The sequence below is a fragment of the Apteryx mantelli genome, chromosome 3 (assembly GCF_036417845.1).
Source record: "Apteryx mantelli isolate bAptMan1 chromosome 3, bAptMan1.hap1, whole genome shotgun sequence".
In the NCBI taxonomy this organism is placed as follows: Eukaryota; Metazoa; Chordata; class Aves; order Apterygiformes; family Apterygidae; genus Apteryx; species Apteryx mantelli.
Window position 1 is genome coordinate 36,819,114 of NC_089980.1, and position 15,739 is coordinate 36,834,852.

The 15,739-nt window shown below is 34.5% G+C and overlaps 1 protein-coding gene across 1 annotated transcript in view; it reads left to right on the forward strand.

Moving 5' to 3' along the window:
- The window catches only part of MTA3 (metastasis associated 1 family member 3), a 144,698-nt gene that overhangs the window by 24,346 nt on the left and 104,613 nt on the right, over positions 1 to 15,739 (forward strand). Inside the window, exons 5-6 of the mRNA XM_067293134.1 lie at positions 11,144 to 11,207; positions 12,408 to 12,525. Of these exons, the coding sequence (XP_067149235.1) occupies positions 11,144 to 11,207; positions 12,408 to 12,525 (182 nt within the window). The remainder of the gene's footprint in view (positions 1 to 11,143; positions 11,208 to 12,407; positions 12,526 to 15,739) is intronic.

The following is a 15,739-nucleotide window of genomic DNA, read 5'->3' on the forward strand; positions in this document are numbered from 1 at the left end:
GTTAAGTACATTTATCATCACACAGTAAATGCATCCAGAATTCATGCAGATGGTTCTAGTAAGCAATGCTAGTCCTAGGGAAGGCTGAGCTGAGCTGAATTGGTGTCTATTTTAAAGCCACCAATTTAAAGATTTGAGCATATCCAAATTTTGTAATTTGGAAGGACATGAGAAGGCACAGGAAAAATCTTATTCTTGTAAGTTGTCATTATAGTGAAATTGTCTGTCAGTGTTACAAAATTCACTATGCAACTTACCACCTGGTGAAAAGGTTCAGCCAAATGTTTGTATAAAAATCTGCAAATAATTAGCATTCTGGGGAAGTGCACTGGGTTATTTGACTGTGCTTTAAATTCGTTTTTCATTCTTAAGGTCCCAAGAGTTAATAGGTGCTGCACACCTACATTTAGATTGCCGCAAAGGATTGCGTTAATTTCTCATATTATTTATAACTGGTTTTCAAAGTTAATACTTCATGTAAGTTGTGTAGAAATACTGTTAATTTATCTATCGGTGTTCGTATTACCTTTTCATTATCTTTGCTTAATTCTTACTAACAACTATCTGAAACAGTCTTGGGGTTTGTTTTGGTTTGTTTTTTATGTTTACTTGGCTTAGGCATGCCTGCCATTCTCAGCTGTCCTAACAAAATCAGTTTGAATCTGTTGGGCTGTTCTGTACTGCAGCTAAAAAAAAAAAAAATTAAAAAAATCATGAAATAAAATGAAGCTTGTATTGTCTGAAGACAAGCTGTCTGTATATAGCTTGAGACCAGAGAAAAGTTTTAAAGAATGGTGGCCATTTGTGGGGAGAAAAAGGACTTCAAACCAATAGATTTCTGATATAATGTTGGTTATTTAATTGGTTGATACAATTGTGAGGGTTTTTTTTCTTTAAGATCAAAAAATACATTTTTGGCAGGTTAAATAGTACCTACTTTCTTAATTACGTCAGAGTAAGAAACACTTACCTTGAGTAAATAAAAACAAAATCTAGCACATTTCTCACTGCTTACCAATCTTTCAGTTAAGGTCAAGAGTTTGAATACAAGTTTTTAAAAGTCCTTCCCAGGGACTAAAGAACAGTGATATGGGTTTGTAATGATCTTGTTGCTCTTTTACTTGATAAAACAGGACATGCCTGTTGACTTGATTCCAACCATTTGTGCTTGAATTAAAGTATACTTTTCAGTGAGACATCCATGCTTGGTTGAAAAGTTCCCAAGTGATGGAATATTTACCATATCTCTTTGTAGTTTTGTCAGTTGTTGATTCTGCTTACTTGTACCAGTCTTTTATGGGTGCATGGGATTCTGGTCAAATACTAACCTGTTTCTTTTGTTTGTTTATTTTTTCTGGAGATTGTGTTTTCACTGAGCACATCATGCTTTTCTCAGACACAATTTCAAGATGCTGAAATTCTTGCTGAGCTTGATTGCTGGACTCTATGGCTGTGTAATAACGTATGATACCTGTGCGTTATGCATGTAATGTTTGTTATTATGCTGATTATGCAAATAACTGTCATAAACCTCTACTTTAACAACTAAAAAGAATATGGAGAGTTTGTTTAATCTGCCATTGGATGAACTAAGTGTTCCCTGTATTTTTTAGGGGATTATACTTGTTGCTTGGTGTAAGCACCAAGTCAGTTTTTTTTATATCCTTAGAGCCTTAATTCAGAAAATCTTTCTGAACTCTGATTCTGAAATCTTCAGTTCTTGGTAACTTTTGAATCCTTCTCATACATCCCCCTTCTTTATAAATCTGTATTAAGATGCTTTTGGCTTGCTTTATTAATTCCTTTCCAGCAAAGAAAGGACTTCATGAGCCTTTTACAAAGATTTTAATTACATAAGCTGTTTTTCTTAAGAGCTGATTAGTAAGACTGGGAAGAAGGTGAACACTTTCATAGAATGCCTATGCATGTGTGGCATGGAAAAACTTTCAAATAGTCTGATCACAAGAAGAGTTCATAATTTTTATTGAGAAATTTGGAGCCTGCATATATCTTTATATGTCAGCATACAAAAAAGCATGCTTGTATTTTTGAAGCAGACTGCTGGATAGGGAGTAGGTCTACTTTGCACAGACATGTGCTTACCTGGTGATTCTGATCATTAAGAAAGGAATTCTTCCTTTCTGATTTGGGTTTTTTTAGAGCAAGGGGACTTGTAGCAAGTCTGATAATTTTTTGTCAACAGAACTTGGAGAACTCCTACACAAGTTGAATGAAAATTCCACCTAGTCCAGAATCCTGTTTTCAGATATGGTCAGTAGCCAGTACTTAGGACCAGAGTTAAGAAAAAGATTATTTATCAGTGGAAGGATATAATTTAAATTCCTGAAAACCAATATGTATTCCCTTGTATTGATTTAATTGCAAACTAGAAGTGTTTCATATGCTGCAAAATTTTTTAAGTTTGGTTGCATGGAATGATATCCATTGCTTTTGGGCTGGGTGGCCTTGTAATGTCATGCTGAAAAACCATTCATAACCAGCCTCCTTTGTCTTCAATATGTGTGTATTGCTGCTGCTTTGCTAAAAAGTAATAATTTTTTTTAGTTTTTAGCATGAGTTAATCTTTGGAGGAAGAAATCAATGAATTGTGTTCCCTACAAATAGTTTATAGAAAGCATACATACTGTTATGTTCACTGTGATTGGAGATATCAAAACAGGTTAATCCTGCTGTACCCAGACGACCAAGAAAACCTTTTCTCTTGTGATCCTGATCCCTCTCTCCTTGGCACTCAGTAAACTGTTCTTTCCAGTCCCTGTATTCTCTTCTTGCAACCCCTTTTCACCTACAGAAAATAAGATTCAGTTAGTAATGTAAACTGGAACAATATTATTGTATACCCAGTCTGAGGTGATGATGTGTCGAAGAAAGCTCTTAGTGTTTTTGGAACTGCATTGTATACTTGTTGAAAACTTTGTGTACATCCATATACTTAACTTTTCCATTACTTTTAAGGTAAGATCTTATGATAAAGTTGAAAGCTTTGGCTCTTTTGCTCACAACAATGTAGTAGTTCATATGTATAAATTATGCAAATTGTTGCTGAATGCAAAGTCTTTACATTCTTTCATCTCTTAAAAATGGGGTGTTTCACATGGGGATTGCTTTGTCCTCTGGTTATATTGTGACTAGATAACAGTGATGAGAGTTATAGAAAGTTGAAATCTTAAGTATATGTGAAAAACTACAAATTCTGAATGTGGACGTTATCAGCAGGTTAGTTTGAACTTGGTGGGAATTATGCATGATTATTCCAAGACAGAATTTCCCCTTAAACTTTACTAATTTTGTACACTGATATGGAAATCACCACTCCAGTTCTACTGAAGATTCTGAATTTTCAAAGTCGCATGCAGCATAAAAAAGCCTGGGCTATCCATATTTTTTCATGCATAAGTTTAGATGCCAGGTGTTTACTAATTAATTCAGCTGTACATAAATCAATTTGCTGTGCATTGTTTTTAATCTTTTTTGATCAAGAGTATGTTAATTAGATAATCCCCAGTTTATTGATCTATCTTTTGGCCGCAGATGTACATCACATATACAATACTGGGAGACAGATATCATTTTGGGGACACAGACACCAGTAGTGTTCAGCTATCAAGTGTGATTTTTTTATTATGTTTGAGGCAGCTCAGTAAATTACTGGTGCTAAGCTCTGACCAACTAAATATGAATCAATACAATGCAGATCTTTCTTTAACTTCTGGACATTGGCTGAAGAAAAAAAAATCGAATTTTAGGGGTCTGTTACAGATTTGCATCACTATAACAACCCTTTTATGCCTCTCATATTTTCTTGTTTTTAGTGTTGTGCAATAGCATGCTTTGCAAATTGTAAATACTTTTGCAATCTGGAGAACTTGAAATTTGCCATAAAGCCTCTGATATGTGTCTGTAAGCATCCTACTATGCCCCTTAAATTGTGCATAAAAATAAGATACGCAAGTACTGTTGGTGTTGGCTTCCCATAACTGGGAAGGCAATTTCGTATAATTAGCGGAAACTCTCAGGACTCCACAATTTCTAGACTGTGGTTTGGCGATCGTCATTGCAATTTAGCCTGCCTGGAAGGGATGACTTGGCTCAAAGTGATTGTGTGATTGGAAATCTTCAAAACACTTTCCTATTCAAGACATAACTCAAGAAGAATCTTTTTTTTTTTTTTATTTAAGGTAGCTCTCTTCTCTTCTACTCGATATCTGTACTGTTTCTCTTCCTTTCTCTTTATGGCAAAGTAGGAGAATCATTACTACGGAGTTCTGTTCCTACACAAAACCCTACTGCCCTCCTTCGTTTTGTATCTTGAGTTTAATCTTCAGCTGTCATTGAAATAATAGCGTATGTAAAAATCAAATCAAATTTTCCTCACAAGCTTGTTTCCTAATAATATATATTTCCTAATCTGTAGAGCTAGTGACTCACTCCTATGTTCCAAATTTCTAGTGTGAGACCAAAATTTTCTCATGAACAACAGCAAGAGACAGTTGGCATTTCAGCGCAGAATTACACAACATCATTCTGTTACATTTGGGAGGGCAGTTAATAATTGTTAATAATGGAATTTAGAGGGCTGTAGAGTCATCCCTGCATATATTATTCTTTCTTCAACCTGTATCTTAATGACCAGTGCATAGCAAGTTTCATTGACTGGGTGGGTTTTACTGGTTTAATCAGAGCAGTGAGTTTTGAAAACTCTTATACTGCATTAATCTTATCCAGAAAATGTCTGCATTGCAATAGAAAAATTATATGGCATGGTACTATACCTGTGAGGTTGCTTTTTCCACTCTTAGGGTTTGTCCTGGTTAGCAGGCACTAGGCATTTTGTTTCTCTTGTAATTTCTTTCCGTAGTTTTTGTTTGTATACCTCCTGGCCCAAAAGATCCTCATTAAAATAAGATTTGCATCTCGTGGGCTGTCTTACTCATCTGGTGAAAATAGATGAAGAAATAGCATGCATGGATAACAAAACAGGAATTTAAGAGAGCCTTCCACTGGTTTTAAAAGTAGAGTTATGCTGAAACAAGCAAGAACTTTAAAAGACCAAAATAGTTACTGTGGATCACAATTTGGTTTTTGTAATTTTAAAGGTCAATGTTTTCATGATTTTATTTTTTTTTGAAATTTGGGAAATATTTGACTAAACTAATTGCATTATTGATTATTTGGGGGGGGGGGGACAGTTACCAGGACAGTACAAACAATAGGGCTGTCTTTTCTCCAGATATACATTAAATGTATATTCTGGAGAATTTGATGTTTTGCTCTAGGTCCTTAACCAGGCTATATCTAAATCTTGTCATAACATTGTTTTGTATAGTATCTTTGATATGGCATTTCTTCATATAACTTAAATTCTTGTTCTGGTCATCTTCATCTTGTGTCTTCATTGAAATAGATTAATAAAGAATGTCTTTTCCTATATCTGGCTGTTCTGAATGCTGATCATTATCATGGTCTTGTTTGAATTATGTTCCCTCATGTTTTCCATTTCTCCACTGGACCTCACTCAGACACAGTTTTTTTTTGGCTTCGGTCTTCAAGGCCTGTTAGGCCCCATCTCCACATCATCATTTCTAAGAAATTTGTTTTGTCCAGTTTCTAGTTCGTAGAAGCTGGTAACTGTAATACATGTAACTTTTAATTTTGACACTATGTAGTTTAGCTGTTTTTGCAAATGCTTTTTTTTTTTCATTTAGCATGGAACCTATCTCTGCAGGTCTAGTATTGTTTTTTTGTTTGTTTTTTAAGACGATAGTCCATGTATGTGTAGTAATATATATAATATTATCTATGTGCATGATTCCAGCCATTAGATGGTTAAAATGCTGTATAAAGAAATACAACATCAAATGGAAATTCACTGATTTAGTAGGCATATGCTGTGGTTAGTTCTCTCAAATAAAGAAATAAAATTTTGTAAATTACCAGCAATAAGATATAAGGTCAGTTAATACATTGCCCTAGCAGTTTTTGCTAAAATTCATTTGCAGTGTTTTACTAATGAATTGGTTGGACTTTTTTTTGGTCTTCCCATGAATGTTCTTCGGGAAAATGCATTGCAATGATATTGAAGGAATGTCCCTGCAATAATTGGGGTTAAATAAGGGAAAGATGTAATAGAGTATACTACAGATACACAAAATAGAGAAGTAAACTGGAGAAGTAAACCAGGGACTCTTATTTATCCATTTACATTAAAAATCAGTAAAAATGAAGTTGATTAAACAGATGTCAGTGTTTTGTATTGTGTATAATTAATCTTTAGAAGTCAATGCTCTGGAATTACCAAGGGGAAAAAAAAAAATTCCAAAGAAGCGATCCAGGTATAGGGAAGCCTTCCTAGATCTCTACTGGTGAAATGCTAGCATGCGCTGCACTCCGATTTTTCATCTCATCTTTCCACCATTTCTCTTTGGTGTTGTGGTTCTCCTGACAAATACTGAAATTAAGAGAAATTGAGGAGTTTATATACTGCAGACTTAATGAGTAGTTTAACCCTATTTCCCATGATGTGCAATAGTAATGAATAAGACATTAGCTGCGTATGTTTGCTTAATGATCAGCAGTTAACAATTGGCATCTAATGCATATTGTTAAGCTTAACAGTCACCATTCACTGAAATGAATGAGGGCTTCTCACAAGAACTTCTTCGGGTGAGATCATCTTTAAAATCAAGGAGGTCTTTGCAAACAATTTGTATTTGCTAGTGTTTACTTATACACTGGTCTGTTATAAATGGCAGAATGAAGGGTGTTGTAGGTCCTGTTGTCATATGCCACTGGAACCTCGTGATAAATACTGAATAAATTGCTAGAAACAGATTTAGGTGTATGAAGTGCAAAGTCATGTAAAGGAGTAATACATGTTGTTAATAAAATGATAATTCAGTCGAAAATGATAGTGTTCAAATACTAGTTGCTAATGAGATGGTTCAACACATTTAATACTTTTCATCTACATCTAGCTATCCTGTGTTCCTCTTAAATACCGTATTTTGAAAATAAATCCACAGATTACTTGCAGGGAAATCACAGGCAGAGGAATTTGAGTCCAAGGGAATGCTGGGAGAGAAGGGGATCAGAAAAAGGGAAGAGAAAAAGGGGGATTGTGGGGTCAAATTCCCCTTGCGTTACCTTTGTGTGTTATGCATGGGCAGGTCTGTATCACTCCTGAATAACAGGAAACTTGCTACTGGTAGCATTCATGAAAACGTTGTAGTTAACATTATAGTGTGGCCATGCCAGAAACGGATAGAATCCCATGATTAATTAAGAGAAATATTTCCATGCAGAAGAAAAGTACTTTGAGTTTCCAGTGCATTGATGAAAGCTCATATTGTTTTTAGTTTTGGTCATCTGTTTTCAAGCTAGAGGCCGACTGGCTGATGAAAATTGGACTTGTAGGGTAATATAAAGGATTAAGGAGCCTATTCTATGAGGCAGTGACTGGAAAAGCTAGGCTTACTTAACCTAGTAGTATAAAGGCAAACAGCCTTGCAGTACTAGGAGAACTAGCAGAGGGGACAACCAGCCTACCTCAGTAACAGTAGCAGATATTAGGTGGGATCAATAACCCACAGAAGTTCCTTTTAGTCCAGTGCTCATATAATGAAAGTCTTAATTAAAAAAAAAAAAAAAATCCACACCTTAAAAAAAAAAAAAAAACACACCCCAGCAACAACAAAAATTATACAATGGTCAAAATGAATATTAAAAACTTTAATCTCATCCATAACAGAAACATGCCTTTACTTGTTTGGGCAATGTCTTTCAGGTGTGATAGCTTGTTTTACATGTAGATTTTGGATGTTCTACAGCTCTGTACAAACTTCAGCTGACTGTTTTTAGAAGTCCTTCCTTGGATTCATGTTTTAATTTCACTGGGTGATCAGCAGTCTTCAACTGCTGTCTTGTTCTTTGGCATTGGCTTGCTCCCTGCAGCAGAGTTTCTGCTTTGTACCCCTTCAGGAAGGTGTACCTGAGGTCCACCTGATCTAGGTTTTGAGTTCAAGGCTGAGCACCCCAAGACTTTGCACATCCATCCCAGACGTCTGTCCCAGACAGTCTTCTGCTTTTTTCTGATAGTGGGTGGACAGTTTCCTGTGTCGTTAACACTGTCGTAGGGCAGAATTCACCAGTGGTATAAACCAATGGAAGTAGATTTGCTCTACCAGCAATCACATTTGGCCTGTTACTTTTTAACAAAGCTGAAATATTTGTGAAGTTGATTATGGAATGTCTCTATTTTTTTTTATGTGATTTATTTCTCATTATTAATAGATGTTTCTCTTGCAACATTATTTACCATTTGGATTCTCTAAGATAAACCAGTAATATCGTCTTTCTTTCTGTATCTCTGTTTAATCTTTTGTAATGTTGTTTTTGGATTTAAAAATGAATTCATACCATTATCTGGACTTAATCTTATATTAGTCAGCAATGTATTCTGTTTCTATGACAGCAATTGGGTTTTACTGTACTTTTAATTCATTCATTACTAAATATTAGTATATTATTAGTAGTGTAATAATATATTGGAGAGTTTTGTTAACTTTAGTTTTCTTGGTGATTGTTTTTATTTCTTTTCACATGCATTTTGTCAGACTTGCCACTAAGGTTTGTACTGTCTTATGGGAGCGCTAATTCTGGGTGCTCTCTGTCACTTCACTGCCTTCTTCTAAAGTAGTGGGGGTAGGTGTCAGAACACACATTTCAGAAGCAATTTAATGAATGAGAAAAACAAATACTGAAATTCACTGTTGTGTAATTTTATTTCATAGAATTTTCTAGCTATTGGGTCAAAAGTTAAAATAAAGTGGGTTGCTCCTTTAGTTAATTGACAGATTATAACGTGGATTCAGAGCAGGTAATACAATGTCAGAAATAGGCTGAATGTTCAAAGGAGATGTAAGTGCACAAGAGGATGTACTAAAGGATAAAATTGTATCAACAGGGCATGATCTTAGATCTTTGCTCATGTTCATTGTGCTGTTAGTTTCAGCATGGGGTGGACTGGCAAAAAGGAGATCACATATGCTTGTATGCATATATGTGTGTGTGTGTATGATATAAGGGTATTGGATATAGTAATTGTAATGATTGGAATGTATTAGTTCTATAGGAAGTATATTAGTTGTATTAGCAAGCCAGCAGTGACACATTCAAGTCTCCTCCCCTGGGGTTAACAATCCAAAAGATGTTAGATATTAATAACATTAAGGTTCTCTTGAAATTTTTGGGGGGGATGTTGAGGTACAAAAGGAGAAACTTTATAAAAGAGTAAAATCTTTGGATCTTAAGAGCTCACATACAATTCCAAACTTTTGGATGCTTTCTTGAACAGGATCTTTAGATTTTCTGAGATTCTTTTGGATCTATTAAAAAAGCAGTAAATTTGGGAAATGAGAAGGGGCAGGAAAGACGTAGAGAATAAGGAGTAGAGAATGAAATGAAGGAAAGTTGTGTTGTTGGTGGGACAGCGGTGAGGATGAATCAAGTTACTCAGTATCTGATTTAAGGTAATGTTTGTTTTGTGTTGCCTTAAGAGAAGCTACTTTTGAATGACCTCTTAGTAGAACTTGTACTGTGCATTTTCTTTCCTAATATTCCTGCTGGTTCCAGAGCCCTTCAGTAACCCTTGCCTTTGGAGTCTTGGGGGCTTCCTTTGGAGCCTTAGGAAGCCGTTTTGGGGTCCTTTTTTGAGAAATGTCAGTTTCCCTGGACAGTTAATGCCATTGGTACTTTTTTTTTTTTTTGAATCTGCTTCTTAAAAATCCATTTTAGACCACATTTTAATAAAAAGCAAAAAAACAGGGAAGAACTGGAAAACTGACACTATTTCCCTGCTAGTAATTCTATTATGTCAGGTGAACAAAAAGTTCTGTTTGAGGCTTTAGTTTTGTTTCTTTTTTTTAATGTAGGAGGTAATGTTTCATTCATCCAGGCCTTTGACCTTGGAAAGATTGTATATGTAAACACTGGAGCAGTAGCTTCCCATTAGTTCTTGTAACACTCTTAATAATCGTAATGTAAACTTATTACATCCATCTAACTAAATGTGTCTGTATTAGGAATGTCAGTGATATTGGTGCTTATACAGATGAGGCTACATACAGAAGAGCTGATACAGCTGATCTGATAAAATTTTGTAATTGTTAATTTATATGAAATCTTGTGTTTAAAAAATCAGAAGTATTTAAAAAGCTGAAATTCTTTGTATTTAAAAATCAGGAGTATAGTAATCCAAGCTATTTTTAAAATGTGGTTGATGATTTAACTAGTCTTCCTCTAGTATTACCAAACCACGCCAACTTGTGCAGTACCTGCAGATGTAGGCATAAGGAAAAAATTCTGTGGCTTTCTGTGCTGTTATCTGTGCATCAATAAAATTAATTCATGGATTGTAGTGTAAGTATTGAAACTTTCTTATCTTGTCAGTGCTAATGACTTCCCTGTCAAGTATGTAACGTGCCTTTTATGATCTAAAAAGCTTCACCTACCAAAAGTAAAACAAACCCCTCAAACTAAGGTCACTTTGATAGTGACTAATCGGATCATAATAAGATTCATGACAGCAGCAGGGTGCTTAGAATTTGATAACTTGTCATAAAGTTCAAGAAGATATATTCTGTGTTGGGTTTAACCAAATCCATTGAAAATGAGCACTTCAGAGTTCCACAAAAAATAGAATCAACACTGTGAATGTTGTATTCAGGTTTTCCTCAGATGTTTTTTTCCCTTTCTGCTTTTGCACATGATGTAATATCCAATATGTCATTTAAATTCTCTTTTTTTATTAATTGTATGTGTTTCAGAGTATTAGTAAATATCACTGCCATGATACCTCTTTTTCCTTCATTGCTTCTGTTTTTCCTCTCAGACTTTGTTTTCCAGTGCTGTAGAATTTGTATGTATTTTTTGAGCGCTTGGTCAGTGTAGCTATTAATTTTGTTGCTTTGTTGTCAATTTTTGTCTTAAAACATGGTGAAATGCATTTTACTATATTTTTAATGTAAAAGTTTATATCTGGATTATGTTCTGGTAAATAGCTTTCTTGACTTCAGGAAAAAAATCAGTTTCACAAAGGTAACAGTTCTTTCTTATGTCTGTGTAGGGGAAAATGCAGCGTTGCACTTCTGAATGAGACAGAATCTGTGTTGTCATATCTGGAGAAAGAGGTAATATGTGTGACCTTTATTTGTTTAAATGTTGGGATGGATTTATGTTAGGATTTTTACAGCACTGTTTTTGATAAATGAGAGAATAATACCTTGGAAATATTTTTTCAAATGTTATGTTAGAAGTTGTTGAAAGCACTGATTTTAAAAGTGTTACAGAATAAAAATTGTATTAAATGACCCTATCTTGTATTATGGTTCTATCCTGCATATTACTGTATGTAGAAAATAACTAAGTTTACAAAGTAATTCCTATGATATTTTAATATAAAAGAAAAATATGTGAACTGTTTTCACCTAGTGGATACTTTAGGAGGAATTCACACAGCCTATTTTTTGTTGAGAGGTATTCTGGTAAGGAGAACCTTCAATAGCCAATGGACAGAAAGAGAGAGAGACAGACACTCCTCTAGAGGGCAACTTAGCACAGGAGCTTAATTTTAGGGGCTCTGAATCGTTGTGTGAAAAGTCTGTCTCATTTCCTTTCTTGTGGAAGGAGAGGGAGTTTAGCCTCACTAGAGGGAAGAACAAAACAAAAGCCCCAGGAAGCTGATACATATTGTAAAACACCTTTAAAAATAAATACATTTTTCATTGGAGTTTCTTAATATAACATTAGGCAGGCAGTGCGTTTTAGTTGAAGTTAGCATGTCTTTATTTTCATATTTATACACTAAACCACAGGTAATCTAGGTAATCTATAATACGTCTCTTAAAGCAGTTACCCTCCGCTTCTGCTGACAGTGCCAGGTATGTTGATACTGTTGTTGTGTAAGCCTTTCTCAGGCACTGACTGTGTTTTATGCTATTTGAGACTAATTTATAAAAGCATGGTAGGGATATTTAGGAAAGGAAGCATGTTAAATTCAGCAAGTAGTCGCCATTGTTGCTTTTCAAACTCACTGATACGTTGTTGTGTATAGATCTCTTCATCATTCCACTGGTCTGAAATAGCTTCCGAGCAATGGAAGAGGCTTCTATTAGCCTTTTAAAAGTACTCATAAAACATTTGCATTACTTAAAATAAGGACTAATATTTCACAATTTTTTTCTTCTACCTGACCTGTATCGTCAAGAAAAAGACATGAGAAGTGTGTGAGGGGGGGTTGCTTTAGTAATTTTCAAATGGAAGAAGATGTAGTTTTACAAAAAACAATGTAAAAATTCATTATGCTGTTGCAAATGTGTCTTCTTTTTTAGGATACTTTTTTTTATTCATTGGTATATGATCCATCACTGAAAACGCTTTTAGCAGACAAGGGAGAAATCAGAGTGGGGCCTAGATACCAAGCAGATGTGCCAGACATGCTTGCAGAAGGTAAATATTTGTTGATCTTCAAATATTCAGAAAAAATCCACATCTTGCATTATTGCTTATGCTGAAACTCTGAAATACACTAGTCTGTCCAAAGGCAGAGAAAGCAAAGTAGTAGGTCTTAGAAAATTGACAAATACCAGTAGGTGTTATGAAGAAGCAAAGAAAGGATGTTTGGAGTAGCTGCAATTGTCCCTTTAAAGTTTGTGCATAAAGCAATGTAGACATTCTGTATTGGCTTATCTAACTAGTGGTGTAGCCCAGCTAGATCTTTCATGTAGGCCTCAGGGAAAGAAAATGTTGAGGATCAACCCATTCTGTAGAATAATTATACAATAACAAAGTAAGTGAAAAAACATTTCCTTTCTCTCCCTTTTAAAGTAGGCTCTGTATACAGAATGCATGTCTTTGTGTCTTTATATTTTTAGATGCTGGCTTCCCTCAAAGCATCTTGTTTGTTTTGTAGCAGGAATGAGATAAATATTTTGAGCATTGGTATATCTTTAAAATCATCAGTCTCTCTCTTTTTTAATATAGCATAACTACCTGTGCTTTTGTCTTGTGTTACGTAGTAACTTTAGTTTTTTAAACAAAATTTCAAATACAATATTTATTTAATTTGGATGCTCTACAAGAGATATGAGCAGCTGTGTTTTGCTATTTATTTGCAATGATAATATTTACTTAGTAAATATTTTAAAATGAATAATTTTTGTCAATGAAGTTTATATTCTACTTTGAGTACTAATAAAAGAAGAAGTTTTCCTGAGAAATACCTACACATAAAAATTGTTTTCAAGAATCTCGGGTGCTTATTCCTTAATAAGAAAACATTACAGTTCTGAATGCCCCAAATACTCATTTTCATAACCTGAGATGGGCTATTTTGCATTGGGTGTGGACATTTTGCCAGCTATACTTTTGTCTCTTCAAAAAATGTTCTTTAATATTCTTTCTACAAAGCTTATATAATGAACTGTATAAAAGAAGAATGATTCAATTTCCAGAAAGTGGCAGATTATTTTATTATAGATGCAGTTTAGTAGATTACATGCATTATTATTTTGACTTTTCTTTTAATAACCAGAAATAAACTACAGGAGGACTTTTCCAGATTTGACTATAAGCAGTGCAGCCTTATTTAAGAACATGGCTGGAATATGATACACTACTTTTCTTGCTATGAAATATGCCTATCTTGTCTGAAAAAAAATGTTAGGGAACCAAATAATTATGTAGACATTTGTATGCTGAAGAGGAATGTTTCCTAGAGGGTTAAAAGAAAATGATTGTTTCAGTATGTACATCTAGTAACCAGGAAGTACTAACGTGTTTCCGAAATAGTTTGTGGAATTGTTGGGATTTTCAGGGTGAGCTGGGGTGCCTGCCAGCCAGCAAGCCTTTTCCTACTCAATTCTGTTACCTGGATTACTAAAGACGGCTTAATTGGAATCATAATTTTTTACCTGCAAAGTAAATGTTATTCCCAGGGAAACTTTACTTATCTTTTACATTTTTTTCCTAAAATGTGTCCATATGTTTTAGAAGTTAAGTTATTAATTTTTTCTAGAGCTTAACTCCAAGTTAAATCCTTTCTTCCGTTAAATGAGTGGAAGATCTTTCTTTTACTTCAGGAAGACAGGATTTCATTGTGTGTTACTGCGTGTTTCACTTTTTTCACACCCTTTAATCCCCAAAGTGTAATAGGTGATGCAGTCTTCCAGCTGTCCTTAGTAGGCAGCAACAGTCCATCAGTTACTAAGATTCAGAAACATGATGTTGCCCACAAACCAAAGATCACAGTATCCACAAACCAAAAAAGAGATATTTCAGAGACCTCCTTTGGTGGTTTAATTGGGTTAATCTGCATTTATTGCCAGTGACTGGTAAAAAAACAAATAGTTTGGTTTTAGGAGGATGAAATGGTCTAAACTGTAGTTTTGGCTGGTTGTTATCTAATTGTTCCTGTAGCCTTCTGACCTCCAAAGAACAGAAAAAGATGATTCAGTTGTGACCGTATTTGTACGTAACCTGACAGTTTAACAGTTAATCCCTTCGTAATCAAGCCTTCTCAATCACAGAAACAAATTTTAAAAAGTGGTTAAAATTAATAGAATAAAATTAGGTATGTTTTGAAAGCATGGGATTCTGTGCAGATTTCTGAATCTTGAAATAAATATTTCAGCCAATATTTTTTTTAAGTGGTTAATGATCTATATGCTCAAATTTTGCTGCCATAACATATAACACTAAAAAATTGACATTCAAAAACCCAGACCAGTCTCCATAAAAGAGAACTTAGAACACTTTGAAAACTTCTGTCATGCCAAATTTTTACATAAAGGGAGGAAGTTTACCTTTCTTGTAAGTTGCTAGTAAACATATTATACATTTAAATACACCCTCCCAAAAGAAATAGAAAAATCTAAGATGCACAGTCAGTTTTTTTAATGTTAGTGGCCTATAAATCCAATTGAAATGACTGAAAGCATGCCAATTCAGATTAGCTTTGTGAAGACTAGTCACAAAATGGTTGATAAATGAAAAAGTTCTTTGAGCTGTAAAATTATTTCAGTATAAACATACTGATGAATTCTAGTAGGCTTCTAAACTAAAAATTCAAATTGCATGCCTTTCTGTTATACTGTAATAATTTATGTTCTGTCTGAATAGACCACTTTCATTTTTTAGTGTTTTATTCAAGCTCAATATATCCATTTTTTGTGGGAATGGATTTTTTTTCCTCATTGACATTACCATTTTTCCCTCCTTGAATAAAACAGAACTTCAAAACCTGGTGCCTAGGCCAAACATTGGATAGTGCAACTTAGCTTTTCTTCATGGGTGAACTGGATTACTTTACATTTGTTTTAATTTGTGCAGTGAAAAAAATGTTTTCTTTTTCAAAAGATGAAAAGTTTCATTAAGGTCAAAAGATACAATGAAGTGTTATAGATTCTGCTGTTCGTCCACTCTGAGATGCAGTGAATTATTCATGTAGAGTTGTTCTGTGTGTGTTTCTGTATACCTTTAATTCTCAATAGATGTGCATGCACACAGGTTTTTATGGAGACATTTGTTGATTTGCATCATTTTAGAACAGTCTTCCAAAAGACGGAATGCGATGCTTATACATACAGTTGAATGCTACTCTTCCTGGCTGCTGAATAGCTGTAATCCTTACCTGTCTCAGTATCCCAGTGCCTTCAGAAAGTAG